The sequence below is a fragment of the Coenobita brevimanus genome, chromosome 70, assembly GCF_032717465.1.
Source record: "Coenobita brevimanus isolate Jiangsu-jjx chromosome 70, ASM3271746v2, whole genome shotgun sequence".
Lineage (NCBI taxonomy): Eukaryota > Metazoa > Arthropoda > Malacostraca > Decapoda > Coenobitidae > Coenobita > Coenobita brevimanus.
The window spans coordinates 41,127,503-41,145,011 of NC_137023.1; the positions used below are offsets into that span (position 1 = coordinate 41,127,503).

At 43.1% G+C, this 17,509-nt stretch overlaps 1 protein-coding gene across 1 annotated transcript in view; it reads left to right on the top strand.

Annotated features, from left to right (window-relative positions):
* The window catches only part of LOC145406357 (uncharacterized), a 116,180-nt gene extending 99,669 nt beyond the window's left edge, over positions 1–16,511 (top strand). Inside the window, exons 8-9 of the mRNA XM_080277517.1 lie at positions 1,856–1,957; positions 15,937–16,511. Of these exons, the coding sequence (XP_080133643.1) occupies positions 1,856–1,957; positions 15,937–16,038 (204 nt within the window). The 3' untranslated portion in view covers positions 16,039–16,511. The remainder of the gene's footprint in view (positions 1–1,855; positions 1,958–15,936) is intronic.
* The last annotated feature ends 998 nt before the right edge of the window (positions 16,512–17,509 follow it).

Consider the following 17,509-nt stretch of genomic DNA (forward strand, 5'->3'; position numbering starts at 1 on the left):
GCTATCCTCCATCCTTTCAGCATGCCCAAATCATCTCAGGCTTCCTTTCCTCATCACAAAACCAATACACTCCAGTCCCGTCCTACCTCTCAACCCTTCATAGTCCTAGTCCCCTACAAATATCCTCTTCCTTTACTACACAGGTTTCACTACCATACAGAATTACACTCTCTAATTTACCAATGACCTTAGTGGATATTTCCAAGACTTGGATGAAGACATAGACTCAGCCATCAAGACTTGACAATGGAAACATGTAGTATGAATGTTACTATGACGGCTTCAGTAAGCTTATGCATCTTTGACCAAAGTTTCTCACATTCTTATGGAGTTGCAGTACAGTATTTAGAAAAGTATATACATAGGATAAAAGAGCATAAATTGTAAGGTAACACTTGTTTTATGAACCTAGTGTGTTAAGTTATGTAGATGGAGACATTCATCCCTCGTACATAACACTGCATTTGATAATTTTGTTTCCATAAATAAGAGGTTTATAGTAAACAGAAATAGACTGAACACACTAAGAAACATATACTGTACATTCAATCAAGCAAGTAAGCAAGTGTTTGTGCTCATTCAGCATGAGTCAGTGTGGCATCATCTGCATTCAAGAGGGTGCCATGTATCACTGTGAATAACATTTCCTGTCTTATGCATAGAAAGTGTACTGTTATTCATCACCAATTCAGATGGTGTAGCCTTCATTGTGAAGGGTGTTAATAGCTCTATGTATCATGTGAGAAATTTTCACACTAAATGGCATAGTCTTGATGGTAATGTCTGTTACACAACACCATATTATGTCATGTTCCATGAAGAGAGTGAATCACAAGTACCAAAACATTCCTGAAATAGTAACAATATGGTAGAAAAGGGGATTGGTGTGTATTTAACCCTTGCCAAACTGCAGACCTCATAATTTTATGAGGCACATTGCGGGTCTACATGGGCCAAGTTGCAAGCCTCATGAGGCACAGCTTACATCTGTACTAGGTTATATAAAAGAGCCACATTTTGTTTGTTTGTCTGTTCATCGATCACACCCAAATCAAGGGCCAGAGACCCCCAGGCCTACATATATTTTGAAACAGGACGACCTAAGGATGGTTTTAGGGGGGTCAAAAGTCAGATCTGGGTCATTCGAAGTTATCGTTAGAGTGTTCGCCTTTTTGGCCCGGGTGACGCTGGGTACTCCTGCAGCCCAGTTTTTGACATGGAGACTCACATGACCTCTATTTCGGAAATAGGCTATGTGAGGTTGACCTCTGAGGTCTCTGGTAATAGTAAATAAGTGTGCACAAATATTGTGCGATAGTCTGCGAAAGCTGAAATAGGAAGTTCCTGGACCTCATCATCCCTCTTCAAAAGCATAAGAGGTACATGGCCTTTCTAGAGTAGAAAAAAAGATTGAATTAGAACAAATAGGATTAGAGTGTTCGCTTTTTTGGTCTGGCAACGCCGGGTACCCTTGCTAGTTGGTTATAAAGTTGTGACTCAGGGGAAGTAACCTACCTTACAAAAAAATATGTTCAACAGTGGTTAATGAGGATGTCATGAATGCAGCACTAATTCTTTCTTTACAGAACATTGCCTCTTAGCTGAATATGATCCTCTGATCATACTCAGAATTAAATAGAAAATTTGTCATCATACAAAAGGTATTAATTTGTGTTTCTAACTCCTTCAGTTCTGACTCAATACAACTTACGAGTTGGTAGTCATGTTATTATTTTAAGGTTTTGAGTACTAGTGAATTCTTTATAATTGGTCCTTTTGAGAAATTGAAAAATCATCGATTATTATTATTATCATTATTATTATGCTCTGTGTAAGTGAAAATGTCCTTTTTCAGGTGCGGTTGACTTGTCGGCGCGGTGCTTGGTATGTGCTCAACCATCTCAGTCAAATCTTCATCAAAAGTACTACTTCCTCTGTCTTCAGGGAGTATTTCAGGGTGAGTAGATCTGCCAGAGGTTGGGCAAGACAGAAAAAAATTAGATCTTGGACCTAATCAGAATATTTTTTTTCAAGCCTATCTTAAGGCAAGAAAAGAAGTCTGAATGATGGTGATGGTTGTTCATTTGTTTCGTTAGTTTATAAAGGCTCCAATATGCCTGCAGGTGTCAGACTTGGTCACTTAATGGTGGCTGTCCACCTTACTCAGTCTGTAGCAGCCTCTCTATTCTGTCCTTTATCCCTGAGGTCACACTGCATGACCACTTCCCAGGTCATTTTTGTTGTGTCGTACAACTCTGCCCTCAATGTTCACACCTGTCATCCTCCATCATCTTCACATGCCCAAACCATCTCAGTCTACCCCTTCTCATCACATACATTCAAGTCCTATCGTGTCTCTTGATTCTTTATTTGCACTCCTGATCCATCATGCCAGTCATTCAAGGATGCACTTCACATCCGTCTTATCATTATTATCTCTATGTTTGAGCCTGTGAGTATTCTTCTCCTTTTCTGTCCAAGTCTTGCTACTGTACAGCGTTGCAATGCCAACATATACTGCATACAAGGACGCCTTATCATGGAGGGAGAGCCCTCTCAGTGTCAGGAGGGACGACAGTTCCCTGAACTTCCTCCAACTTTTCGTTATCCTTGCCACTGAGGTTCTGCAGCCTACCTCTAGTACCACTACATCTCTTATGCACCCACTTGTCACAAACACTGCACAAGATTGAGTTACTTCACACACCCCATGCTTAAATCTTGCATGACCACACTCTGTCTTCTTTGACAGTATCAACACGTGCCCTAGATATCATCACTTTATTTATCTCTTTTTACTCATGAGAGGTGTGAATGAGGAGAGCAAGAGGGTGGAAGTGGTGAGTGTGTTCAAGAGTGCGAGATATGCCTTGATGGCATTGTGTGAAACGAAGATGAAAGGGTGTGAAGTGGAGGAGTGGGAGGGTGTGAAATGTGTAAGATTGGGAATGAATGGATGAGGAAGATGCAAGGAAGGAGTTGCTTTGTTGATGAATGAGGTGTGGCAGAGTGGAATGACAGACTACAAATGTGTCATCTTGCGGTGTATGTATGTGAAGTTGAAGTTTGAGAGGGTGAAAGTGGCAGTAATTGTAGCATATGCACTGTGTGAGGACAGGAGTGAGAAAGACAGGTTTTGGGATGAGCTGGGTGAAGTAGTGGGAGAAATGCCCAGGAGCTATAAAGTGATCATAATAGGGGATATGAATGGAGTAGGCAGTGGTCCTGAGGATGACATAATGGGTTGTTACGGAGTACTAGGAGAAAATGATAATGGGAAGAGACTAAAGGATATGTGTCAGGAGAGGAGATTGTGCATTTGTAACTCGTATTTCAGACACAGAGATGCACATTAACCTGTTAACTGTGCATGGCGTTTTTTTGGAGGTGTCTGGTGTGCAGACATAGGGGTAAAAATGATATTTCCCAAGGGCCAAATTTTGTCTTAGGAATTGAGAGATCACATGCCAAAGTATATATTAACGAAATATTAGCTCAGTATTTACCTTGGTAAAGTCATGGATGAACATCGAAGTGTCTGATTCCCCATTGGAGTGTATGGTTTCGGTTTCAGTTTCGCCGACCAAGGCACTACTGTATATTCGAAATTCACCTGCGCAGCCAGGGCTGTTTTGAGCAGTTGCACTCTGAACAGCCCAGGCTATATAGAGCAGTTAATGGGTTAATATACATGGTGTAGAGGGAACAGGGATTGTGTTGAAAAGAGCCTGATTAATTACGTGCTCGTATAGAGGTCGATGATGGGAATGGTTGCTGACACAAGGGCTGTGAGAGGATGATGTGGAAGTCTGTCAGATCATATGATTGTGATATGCAAAATCAAGCTGAGAGGAGTGAGCTGGATCAGGAGAGAGAGGAGCAGTCAGGGAGAAAGACTGAAAGTTGAGAAGCTGAGGATCAAAGAAATGGCAGATGATTACAGGACCAAAGTAGAGGAGGAGTTAGAATTAGTGAATTGGAATGAAATGGATCCAGACAGCCTCTGGAATGCATATAGGGATTGCTTAGTTAGGAATGCTAAAGCGGTGTGTGGTGTGGCAAGAGTAACAACAAAGAAGAAAGGTACGGCATGGTGGGATGAGGTTAAGATAGTGGTGGAGGAAAAGAGGAAGAAGTGGCTAAAGTGGTTACTGGACAGGGATTCAGGTGAAATAAGAACTGAGTATGTTGCGAGCAAGAAGCACGTAAAGAGATGTGAAGAGGAAAAAGGGGGAGGTAAATGAGGATCAAGGAAGAAAAATGAATGCAAACTACTCTGAAAATAGGAAGTTATTCTGGAAAGAGGTGCGGAAATGTAAAAGTGATAGCGGAAAGAAATGTGATGGTGTGAAGGATTCAGGTGATAGATTATTAACCCATGGGGATGATGTAAGGAACAGATGGAAAGAATATTTTGAGAGCCTGATGAATGGGAATAGAGAGAGCAGAGCAGCTGTAAACATGATTGATTTTGGGGGGGTGCAGAGAAGGACTGCACCAGGAGACGTGATATTCGCACAGGTGAAGAGTGCTGTGAAGCGGCTGAAAAATGGAAAAGCAGCGGGGGTTGATGAGGTGTATGCAGAGATGCTTAAGTGTAGTGGAGAGAGTGGAATGAAGTGCTTGTTTGAGATAAGTAAGAAGGGAGGGATAAGTGAAACTGTGCCCGTATTGTGGAAGAAGGCTGTGATTGTGCCCCTGTACAAAAATAAAGGTGAACGAAGTGAGTGCAAGAATTATCATGGCATAAACTTATTGAGTGTGGTAGGGAAGGTGTATGGAAGAATTATTATAGAAAAAGTAAGAGAGATCTCAGAAGTCCTAGTGAGTGATGAACAGGATGGTTTTAGGAGTGGCAGAGGATGTGTGGATCAAATATTTGCAGTGAGACAGATAGTATAGAAGGCTTGTGAGAAGGACCATAAGGTGTTTATGGCATTCGTGGATCTGGAAAAAGCATATGACAAAGTGGACAGAGAAGGATTGTGGAAAGTTTTACGCATGTACCGTGTAGGTGGTAAGCTGCTAGGTGCCGTCAAGAGTTTTTATGATGGTAGTGAAGTATGTGTAAGGGTTTTTGGGCACCTAAGTGAATGGTTCACGATCGGTGTGGGCGTGTGACAAGGTTGTGTGATGTCCCCATGGTTGTTCAATGTATATATGGATGGAGTGATGAGAGAAGTAAAAACATGAGTAATGGAGAGAGGGATGGCGTTGGTAATGAATGGTGATGGATGGAATATCTCAGATTTGTTGTATGCTGATGATGCAGTACTGCTTGCAAGTACCGGACAAGAACTTGGTAGGCTAGTGCAGAGTTTTGCTGATGTCTGTAAGCGTCGTTCCTTGAGAGTAAATGTAGAAAAGAGTAAAGTGATGATTATTGAGAGAGAAGGTGACTCCCAGTGCAATGTTACAGTGAATGGAAAGAGACTGGAATTGGTGAGAGTTCAAAAACCTGGGTATAGTGATAGAAAGGAGAGGAAAATGTGCAAAAACATTGCCTCGAGTGTTGCAGCTGCATGAGGCTTAGTGCCAACTTTAACATACGGATGTGAAACTATGGTGTGGCATGAAAATGAAAAGTCAAGAGTAAGAACAGTGGAGATGGGACTGCTGAGGAATGTATGTGGAGTACAGAGGGTGGATAGGATAGGAAATAATGTGATTCATGAAAGATGTGTAGTGAGGAAGTCGGTGGACACCAGAATCGAAGAGAGTGTACTGAGATGGTATGGTCATGTGGAGATAATGGATAACAACAGAGTGGTGAAAAAGGTATATCTAAGCGAATTCGAAGGAGGGCGAGGGCGAGGTAGGCCAAGGAGAAGGTGGAGAGATATGGTGGATGAGTGTGTGAGGAAGAGAGGTTTGGAAGTCAGTGAGGCTAGGGAACTGACAGGAGATCAAGCTGGCTGGATGAATGTTGTGAGAAGTGCATAATCAGGGATTTGGGACCCCTTTTTAACGTGGCAGCATCTGGATTGACTCTATCGGATACGATTATGTGAAGCTACAGAATGTGGTGAATGTTTTTGCCGTATCCGATAGAGCCAGGATTCCTGGGGCTTGAATGATAAGTGATTGGAAGCATAGCCCATTGGATTGGGCAAATTTGGGCTGTCTGGACATTGCTACTCCTCATCCTGCCCTAGAGTGAGAAAAGTCTGGATGATGATGATAATACTCATGAGCACTTGTACCTCAGTCTGTTTCTCCACCACTTAAATCTTTCCTTCACTACAATCTCGTTCTCCGTGATCAGCATCATGTCATCAGCATACAACACTTTCCATGGGAGTCCAGTTCTGAAGTCACATGAGAGAGCTTTAAGCTCAGTGAAAAACAATAAGAGGTTTAAAGTTGACCCTTGTAGCACACCATCATTCATGGAAAACTCATCACTCAATGTTCTGTTCACACTCTCCTTGGTGCAAACACCCTCACTGGTGATGAAGACATTAGTGGGCAGAATATTTGGAGGCTGGGTTTATAATTGGCTTGTCCAAATCTGTTATGAACTGGGTTTGATGGTTCATAGAAATGATCATTTAAGCCAAAGAAATATTACTGGATATCTTTACACATGTTCTCGGATGAATCCACCCTGTCAAGGTTCCCGTATGACATTGACACTCTTTAACCCACAGACACTGCCATTGTAGTAGAACATGCTGCATATGTCTCTTATCCTTTACTTCAAAAACCTTCATTCTCTACATTTTACGATACCCATGCATGCAACACAGGATGGAGATGGATCACTTCTTCAGTGGAAGGATGTGTGACCCTGAGCTCTATCAATACTTTGCCTTCTAGGACCTGTAAAACACAGCATGAGTGTGTACAATAGAGTAAAGCAGCCTGCCTAGTTCTGTATGTGCAGGCTGGCAGCTATTATCATATCGTTCATATTGTATCAAAAAGGCTCCAATTTTTTTTTTTTTTTTTTTTTTTCATGTGTCCGACTCTGGGCAAAGGCTTCAGGGCCTATTTCTCGGGGGCAGTGGCCTATCCCAAGGCCCAGTAGTCCTCCTACACCTCCACATGTCACCACTTCAGCGATAACACCCACCGTCCATTATGAATGCATGCTAGGGCTGTCTCATACAGGACTGGTGTATTGGTATTAGCGGGGGTATTTTTATGACATGTCGGCGGGTCTTCTGGTAGATCAGGAAGTCTATCTATCTATCTGTTGCCAGATGCCTCAATCCTGTGTGGGGTGGCCACAAACAAATCGCCTCCAAGTCGCCCTGTCCCACGCCGTTTCACTGCCCTGCTCCCAACTCACCCCCCCCTCCCTCATATACCTCTCCACCCCATCCCTCCATCTCATCCTCGGCCTCCCCCTCCCTCTTCCCCCCTCCACCTCACTCATATACACTCTCTTCGTCAGTCTTTCACCCTCTATCCTCTCCACATGGCCAAACCACCTCAGTGTGTTCCTCATAACGCTTCCTATTACATCTACATCCACACCACAGCGCTCCTTTGTATCCTCATTTGTCAGCCTGTCTCTCCATGTGACTCCACAGGCTCCTCTTAAATAACTCATTTCCACTGCTCTCACTCTTGTGTCCTTCCAACAACGTCCAAGCTTCACTTCCATACGTTAGAGTTGGTATCACAATACTGTCATGTAGTAACTTTTTCACTTCCATCCTCACTTCCCTGTTTCTTATCACTGCTTTCAAAGAACCAGCAACCTTTCTTCCCTGCTGTACCCTTTCAAGCACTTCACCCTCCAAACCTCCATCCTTACTCATCACACTACCCAAGTACTTAAACGTACTCACATTTTCCAATTCCTCACCATCCAACCTCGCTGTACATTCACTGACTTCACCTCTCTCAAAGACGATCACTTGACTCTTCCCTACATTCACCTTTAGATTCCGTTTCTTACACACTCTCCCAAACTCATCCACCAAAGCTTGCAGCTCCCCTTCGTCTTCACTCAACAACACAGTATCATCAGCAAACAACAGTACAGGGAGTTTCCAATCACTATCCTCTCTCACCAGGGCCACTCCAACATCCACTACCCTACCTTGTACCTCTTTTATTACCCCATCCATGTACAGATTGAACAACCATGGAGACATGACACATCCCTGTTTCAACCCAACCTTCAAAGAGAAAAATTCACTTAGTTCACCATCCACACACACTGCAGCCTTCGCACCATCGTATATACTCTTCACAACATCCAACAACTTCCCATCTACTCCATATATTCTTAACACTTTCCACAATCCTTGTCTATCCACCCTGTCATATGCTTTCTCCAAATCCATGAAAGCCGCATACAACTTCTTTCCCTTCTCTAGAAACTTTTCCACTAAAGATCTAAGAATGAATATCTGATCTACACAACCTCTTCCCTTCCTAAAGCCTCCCTGTTCTTCTCCAACTAATTTCTCTGTTGTTTCTCTAACTCTGTCTGTAAGTATCCTACCATACACTTTTCCTATTATACTAAGAAGACAAATGCCCCTATGATTACCACACACTTCTTTTTCCCCTTTTCCTTTGTACAAGGGAATAATTATACCTGACTTCCAATCCTCCGGGACTCTACCTTCCTCCCAGGCCAATCTGCACATCTTCCACATCCATTCTACTATTATCTCTCCCCCATGCTTCAGCATTTCACCACACACTCCATCAATTCCTGGGGCTTTCCTCGATTTAATTTTCTTCATTGCTTCCACAACTTCTATCCTACTGATTTCTTCCTGTCTTCTCACCTCCCTCCTTCTCCCAGCCATTCCCCAGCCACTTATACTCGCATTACTTCCATCCTCTATGTTCAACAATTCCTTAAAGTGTTCTCTCCATCTGCTCACTTTCTCCCTTCTCCACTAGTAATCTACCATTTTTATCTTTCACTCCCCTGCTAACTTCACTTCCACCCTGTCTTACTCTTTTCACCTCTTTCCAGAACATTTTCTTACAGTCCCTCCACTTTACACTGAAATTCCTTCCAAATTCCTCATCCACTCTCTTCTTACTCTCTCTTACTACTCTTTTCACCTCTCTCTTCCTTTCCACATATAACTCTCTCTTCCGCCTCTCAACTTCTTCCACGTCCCTATTTCTCATCCATTCATTGTATGCTTTCTTCTTTTGTGCCACAGCCTGTCTCACCTCTTCAGTCCACCACGCTGTTCCTTGCACCCCCCTCCGTCTTCTCTTCCTTCCACACACCACATCACAAGCTGCACATATTTCTTCTGTAAATATCCTACACACATCTTCCATGTCTCCCATCTGCTCCAATTCGTATTTGCCCAATCGTTCCTCCACTTCTCTCTTATACTCTGCCTTTTTCTCATCCTCTTGTAACCTTTCCACTCCTCTTGCAACTACTCCATCCTCTCGTCTTTCCCTTCTTCTATTCCTCCATCGTGCTTGAAATTCCTCCATCTTTATGAAATTCAAATCCTTAAACTATTCCCTGCCTCAGCCAGGATTTGAACCTGGGTCCATCAGGGCTGCAGGCCGCCTCTTTACCGATTCAGCCTCTGCCTCCTCCATGCTTGCATTTATCATTCTTGGTCACCTGATGGGGGCTGTCCATGGTGCTCTATCTCCAGCATCCTCCCTGTTCAGTCCCTTAGCCCTGAGGTCACACTTTGTGAATGTGAGAGAATTGTAGAACAGCAGATCCCCTGATATACATGAGACAAATCATTTAGTTTTTGAAGGCTCCAACATGCTTGCATGCATTGGCCTTGATCACCTAATGGCAGCTCTTCATGCTGCACGATCCATGGCAGCTTCCCTGTTCAGTCCCTTAACTCTGAGGTCACAGCGCGTCCCACGTCTTTCTCGGTCTACCCCTCGCAACCCCACCCCCAAAACACTTCTCACCTTCTGCACCCAGTTATCATCGCCCATCCTCTCCACATGCTCAAACCATCTCAATCTACCTCTTCTCATCACAACACCAATACACTCCAGTCCCATCCTACCTTTCAGTTCTTCCATCGTAAACTCAGCCCCCCCAGGCCTTGCACACAGAGACGCACTGCACATGCACCCAGTCATTGTCATTTCTGTACATTTGAACCTGCAAATATCCTCTTCCTATACTGTCCAGGTCTCACTACCATACAGCACCACACTCCTAACACATGCTGCATACAAAGACCCTTTAGCACGTAGGGAGAGTCCTCTCAATGTCAGGAGAGGCAACAGGTCCTTGAACTTCTTCCAACCACTTCTCACCATAGCCACAGAGCTAGCTCCAGCCCCACCTCCAGCACATAACATGTCTCCCAAATAACAAAACTCTTCCACACACTCAAGAGGCTCACCAGCATGTTCAGTCCTTTCATGCCTGACAATCTCCCTGCTCTCCCCAGCACACCGCACACATAAAATCAGCATTATCTCTCAGTCTTCCTCTAATACCACTACATCTTTTGTCCATCCATCCATCCATCCATCATCCAATCCTACATTGCCCCAAGAGGAGCCTAGGAGCCAGGGGCTATGCAGTTGGTCTCGACATTTAAGATGAATACATCTTTTGTGCACCCATTTATCACAAACATCATGCAGTTCTTTTGCATTCTCCATTCCCAGTCCTCTGTTTCTTCTTAAAGCCTTTATAGAACCAGCCACCAGCATTGCTATCCTTGTCTTTGACTCACAGAAGACATAGGTTAATAATAGTAATAGTAGTTGTTCCGTAGGGATTCTGGCCGAACAGCCCCGAGTCCCTAAGGAAGGCTACGGCCGAGACTGGGCTTTCCCACAGAGCTCTCAAGAAATGTATGTTGTGTTGCTGGTGCAGGTGATTGTGTGCAGTGCAGTCTTCTATAATGTGCTTAGTAGTATGGGGTGCTGTGTTGCATCCTGAGCAAGCATCAGCGACACAGTCATCCAGCCTCTTCTGGTAACTCAAGAGGGCTGTATGATGCCCACATCTCAGCCTGGCCAGGTGGACCCTGTCCTCATGAGGGAGGTAGGATTCAGAAGGGTGGATATCAGGAGGCCGTGCATGCAGCTATTGTGTTTGAGTGACTGAATGGAGCGGCGAGTGTTTTGAGCATGCATATACTTCTGGAAGCTGGTTTGAGGTGGGCAAGGGGGGAAAGATGACAGTATTTGTGTATAATATCATGTGCTGGATGTTGTTTTGATGTTCCTTGGTGTGTGGGATGTGCTGCCATGTAGTGTAGTGGATGGTGTGGGTTTGTGGAGGCTGCTGCAAGAATTTGTGTGCCTCTCGTGTCTAGATGATCCTCGACTTTGAGGACTTTGGTTTCTTGGTGTAGGTGGTCTGTGGGTGTAGTAGCTGTGCAGCCTGTGATTATTTTTACGGCCTTTTTCTTTATGGTCTGTAGGGTGTTGTAGTGTGTTTTAGTGAGGTTAGAGGTCCAAGCAGGCCCCACATAATGCATCACTGAACATACATATTGTTTGTGTACTGTGGTGGTGATTTCTTTGTTGTGTCCAAATTTGTATACTGTGGTGGTGACTTCAATGTTGTGTCTGAATGTTGTCTGGGCAAGTGATCTTAGGGCATTGAGTCTTTGTGTTAATTTATTTTTAATGTTTGTGATGTGTTGTTTAAATGACATTGACGTACTATATGTTACACAAGGATTTTGGGGGGGGGGTATGGGGGTGTTGCTTATGGTGAGGTGTGGAATGTGACTATGTTCTGCTATCCAGTTTGTGAGAAGGGTCACTGTAGATTTGGTTGGGGCTATATTGAGTCTGTTTGTGGTGAACCTTTCGTGTAGTGTGTTGAGGTAAGGTTGGAGGATGTGTGCGGCTATGTTTGCGTTTTGGTGTGTACATATAAGTGTTATGTCGTCTGCATAGAGAGCTATGTGTTTCTATGGTGTGTGGGGTGTGGGTATGTTATGCATGTATAGGTTAGAGTGTAGGAGACAAAACAGATCCTTGAGGGACATTGTTTGTGAAGTTTCTGATGTTCAATGACTGACTAGCAAATGTTACTTTTTTTTTTTTTTTTTTTTTTTTTTTTTAAATAAATAAATAAATAAATGCAAGCAGAAGGAATGAAAGGCCAGGAGCCCACACATCTGCCTGCTAAGTAGTTAGCCAGCCATCTTTTTGTGTTATTGTGCATGTGTGTATTGAATATTATGTTTCTGAGGTTATGGTGGGGGATGGCATCAAAAGCATTTCTAATGTCTAATGTGACTAGGAGTGTTCTTTGTGGTGGCCTTATTGATGCCATCAAAAACTCTCTGTGTAAGGTCTGTAAGAAGTGTTTCTGGAGTATAGCAGCATAAAACCATGTTGTGATGAGGTTAGGGGGATGTGAGGTGTTATTTTGTAATACTAGTTGTCGGTGACTTTGGAGGGGGTGCCGAGGAATGTGATGGGGTGGTGTGAGGAAGGCAACGTGGGGTCTTTGTTGGATTTGGGGTTAGTGATGATAGTACCATGCTTCCAGATGTTGGGCATTATGTTTGTGTTCTTGTGGTAGGTGGGGGCACTCACCATCCACTCACTCGATGTAGTGCTGCTTTGGATGTTTGCCCTTTCCTCTCTTCCATCCTTCCTCCTCTGTCTCTCCTCCCTTCATTCTTTCCTCTTTCCTCTGCCTATGGGTGACTTTACACTCCCTCTTCTGTCTTTCTTTCCTTCATTCTTTCCTCTTCCTTCTGCCTACGGGTGGCTCTACACTGAGTGACAAGCCAAATGGTTTCCTGTACACAAGGAACCCATTTAGTACGCTGGGTGGTAACCACATAATCAGATTATGGCGCCTGGTGGTTTAGTGGGTATTTAAGGTGCTTCAATCGGATTGACTCTGTGTAGGTTTATATCCAAGGAGTGGTTGGGGTTTATTGCTCACATAGTGCCACTCAGGGATGAGTGAGGCTGGTCACTCTCATCTTAAATGTCAGGATCAACTTGCCTAGCCCCGTGTTCCTATGCTGCTTATGTGGCAACATAGGATTGGATGATAGATGGATGGATGAAGTAGCTGTAGTTTGATATGTTGGTGAGTGCTTGTCTTCCTTGTGGTCCAAGATGTTTAAGGTGTGTGTTGTTTATGTTGTCTGGGCCACAGGCCAATGAGTGCTTGAGGTTGCTAATGATGGGCTTCTTCTGGTTGTAAGTGAAGGGTGCAATGTCTGGGTCTATGGGGAACTGTCGGATGACACATCGGTCATCGCGATGGGGGTTTAGATGACTGATGTGTGAAAAATGATTGATGAGTGTTTGCCTGTTTGTTTGAGGGTATGGTGTCTGTTGTAATGATGGCAGTGTGTGATTGTGTAGTGATGCTGTTGGAGAGTGTGATGCTGTTTAATGTTTTGTAGAGTTTGCTGGTGTTTGTTTTGTGGTCAAGTGTTTGGAGATAGATATTCCAATTTAGTGTTTGTTGCTCTGATATTGTATTGTTTATTTGAGTGTTCAGTGCTTGTATTTGTTGTACAGTGTCTTGTGTATGGGATGTTGGGGAGTGTTGCAGTGCGTCGCGTTGACTGATGAGGCCTTGAATTTCTGGTGTGAAGTTGGAATTGTGTCTCTGTTGCCTCTAGGGATGTGTCTTTTGTCTGCGGTTTGAATAATTGTATTGAAAGTGTGCACAGCGGTGTTGATGTTTGTGATGGGTGTACTGTTTAATGTTTCAAAGTGTTGTTCTGTTTCAGTTGTGAAGGCCTCCCAGCTGGCTTTCTTATAATTAATGTACAGTATGTGTGTCTGTGGTCAGCTGGGGTGATTTTGGTTTTGGTAGTGATGATGATAGGGATGTGGTCAGAGCCAAGGGTTTTGACTACTCTCCTGGATGTTGTGGGGGTGAGGTTAGGGGAGCAAAAGGCAATATCTGGGGATTATGGGAGGAAGAGGGCTTGGTGTGGGATATGGGTATGTTGATGGAGATTGTTGAGGATGAAGAGATTATCTGTTTGGGATTGAAGTACCAGCTGTCTGTCTGTGACAGGGTTGTTGACATGCCAGGTTAGTCATTGCCTCTCCTATTACAAACAGCCACGAAAAGTCTAGCAAGTCTGTTGCTGTTTGCTCTCCTAAGTCATTTTGCTTACCACTTTTTTTTATACATATATATCTTGTTTGTTACTACACAGAGATAATAATTATATTCTTCAGCCAATGCTGGTCTCACTGCTTACCAACACATCACTGAGAGCCCTTTTTTCTTGCAACAGCTGGTATTGTACTCTCTTCTGCATTTACACCCAAGTCAAGCTGCACAGACATTCTAAAAACTAAACCAGTTTTAAATTATCTGGTTTATTTTTATCAGGAAGTACAACATTATCTGCATACTTCAGATTTGAAATACAGTACTCCAGTACTCCATCCTTCACCATTCATCACTGAGGTCAGCACACACCACCTTGTCCCATGTCATCCTTGGCCTACATCTCCATTGGCAGTCTTTTACCCCTGTACAGTACTTCTACTCCTCCCCACCTAACTCCCCTGGTATATTCTCTCAACTTGGTAAACCAATCCAGTCTCCTCGTTTTTACTTCTTTTGTGTTGTCTTCCACTCTCGTTGGAGATATTACCATACAGTATTCATACTGATGAGATATAGAAATTGTCCCTATTAACTCCCTGAGCACAGAATGTCTTCTGTATTTTATTCTGACCTGTTTCCAGACAGTTTTATTTATGAAATGACTGAAATGATGCTTATCAGAGCAAAAGCATATCTCCTCTCTTTGCTTCGATCAGAGTGTTCCTTTCACTCCACAATCAACCAGAAATGAGGGGGTTATCTATAGTTATCTTGCCGCATCATCCACAAGTCTCGCTGTTATTGTATGCAGAGAACATCTTCAAAAGCCTTCATGCAAAATTTATTAATATTAAGGAATTATGATGGTAGCATAAGTTGATCTGAGCCCTTTCACAGTGTGTGGTGTATTATGGTAGGTGGGGGTGCCCATCATTCACTCACTCAGAATAGTGCTGCCTTATGGTCACTACACTGAGTGACATGCATAGTGGTTTCCAGTAACCCAGGAAACCATTTACTACACTGGGTGGTAACCATGAAACCAAATTATGGTGCCGGGTGGCTTAGTGGGTAATTAAGGCGCTCCATTCGGATTGAGCATGTGTAGGTTTATATCCCAGAGGTGGTTGGGGTTTATTGCATACATAATGCCACTCAGGGATGAGTGAGGCTGGCCACTCTTGTCTTTAATGTCAGGACCAACTTGCTAAGCCCTGGGCTCCTATGTTTCTCATGGGTCAACACAGGATTAGATGATAGATTAATCTTGCTTGATGTCCTAGCTTGTTAGAAATCATGGTCAGGATAATAAGATAGAGATGGAGTATGCATCAAACTAGGCATATAATATGACAAAGCATTAAGCTGTTAGGTGAAGGCATTCAGGAAATTGGTCATGGTTTTCAGAGCAGTAGTGAGGAATCTGAAACTCTTCTATGAAAAAAATACCTGGTATACAGTAAAGTGACATGCCAGGTACTGCCCGTAAAAGTTGGAAGTAATTGGGACAACTAAAATACATGTCTTTGAAGATAAGACTTATGAAATGAGTTGTTAGAAACACATATATCATGCTATAAAAAGACTAATAGACAAAGAAGGCAATTGATACTGCTGCTTTCTTTATTACCACATCAGGAGTGTAGGGACCAAGGACCTTTGAGTATCATTATGTAATCAGTATACTCTAAGAACCCTCAGATTTAGAGTAAAATGGGCCACATCTGGTTGGAGGATCGTATCCACAGGACCACCAGGCTTCCATTTGTTGGTTATATGAGTGCCACTCAGTGTATTAAAATAGTTTCTTGGTTTACAGAAAATCATATGGGTTATCGCTCAGTGTGGACTTACCGAAAAGTAGCACTATATTGAATTAATGGATGGCAGGTGTCCCATGAAGAATGGCTTTGTGAAAAATGTATGTATATCTTGTGTTTCAGAATCCTTTACAAGATGGTGAGGAAGACAGAAGAGGGGATGAAGAGGAAGAGGATGAGAATGAAGATGAAGATGAGGAGGAAGAGGAAGAGGATCAGGAGTAGGGAAAGAGGAAATGGAGATAGTGGCAGATTGAGAAGATTTTTGTCATCTTCCAATAAACTCCAAAGGAACGAACTTCAGTCCATGAAAATCACCGTTAACCTAAACATGGATGGACCAAAACTGATGTGCTTAAGTGTACTTTGAAGCAGTCTGCAGTTTTTAAGGAAGTTTTATGTACGCTAACTTATTGTGCTGTATTTCAGTACCATGTAAATGATCAGTACCACACCTCAGATATAGCTAACACATTGATATCTCACTGGGGCAAACATGTCATAAGATTAACAGCTAGCAAAGAGTGAAAATGATAAATTGTTCTTGCATCACTCCATGAAAAGTGAAATATATCATATTGTAGGTTTTTAATAAATTCAAGCACGTATTTTTGTGTATTGTATTGTGTCGGATAGGTTTATGTGAAGCTACAGAATGTGGTGAATGTTTTTGGCATATCAGATAGAGCCAGGATTCTGGAGACTTGAATGACGAGTGAATGGAAGCGTGGCCCAGTGGACTGGACAAACTTGGGCTGTCTGGACATTGCTACTCCTCACCCTACCTTGGGGTGGGAAAGGAGGTCCGGATGATGATGATGATGATGATGATAATCCCAAGTAACACCCATCATGGAAGTGCCTCTTACTCTTGAGGATGGTGAGTACAATCAATCATTGAGTAATGCTGACAATATGGACTGGACAAGGACCATGCTACTCAAACACACGTTATTCAAACAATATATTTGCATGTATAACATTACAGTGTGTTCTGGCAACTTTCCAAAACTTTCACTTTTACCCCCTATTACCATCCTGCCCTACATAAATTACCCTCTACTTATACTCACAATTAGGTAAAACACTGAAAGAGAAATAACTGTTGTAATTAAGAAAAATAAATGGTTTTACAATAGCATTAACAAAAACAAAAGTTAAGCTGGGTTCCTGTGTGTTGTTGATGCATAGCTCTGTGGCACTTTCCCCCCACCCCTACCCCCAGTGGTACTCTCCCCCAGCCCCCAGCCCCAATGGCACTCTCCCCCTAGCCCCCACCCCCAGTGGCACTCACCCCCTGCCCCCATCTCCAATGTTGTTATCATTCTTGAGATGTTGCTGCTCCTGCATTTCCTTCTTTAACATCTAAGTTGAATCCTTTGAAGTCCAGGGTTGAAACAATGGAACTGACATTGTCATTGGAGTTGGATATACCCGGATGTAAGCCGGGCAAGCATGGCGAGTCTGGCGGGTAACATCACCGCATGCGACTTTCAAATTGTGTTGCCAGGCCAGCTTACACTTCTAGTGTAAAGTTGATATTTTCCCTGTGTTGATTATAACCTGTCGCAGTATGCTGACCGTGTTGGAACAAAAACGTGTTACTCAACCACACATTACTCAAGGATTGACGAATACTTTGTGAGATAATGTAATTTAATATGCTGTTAATTCATCATCCACATGGTTTAGTTCC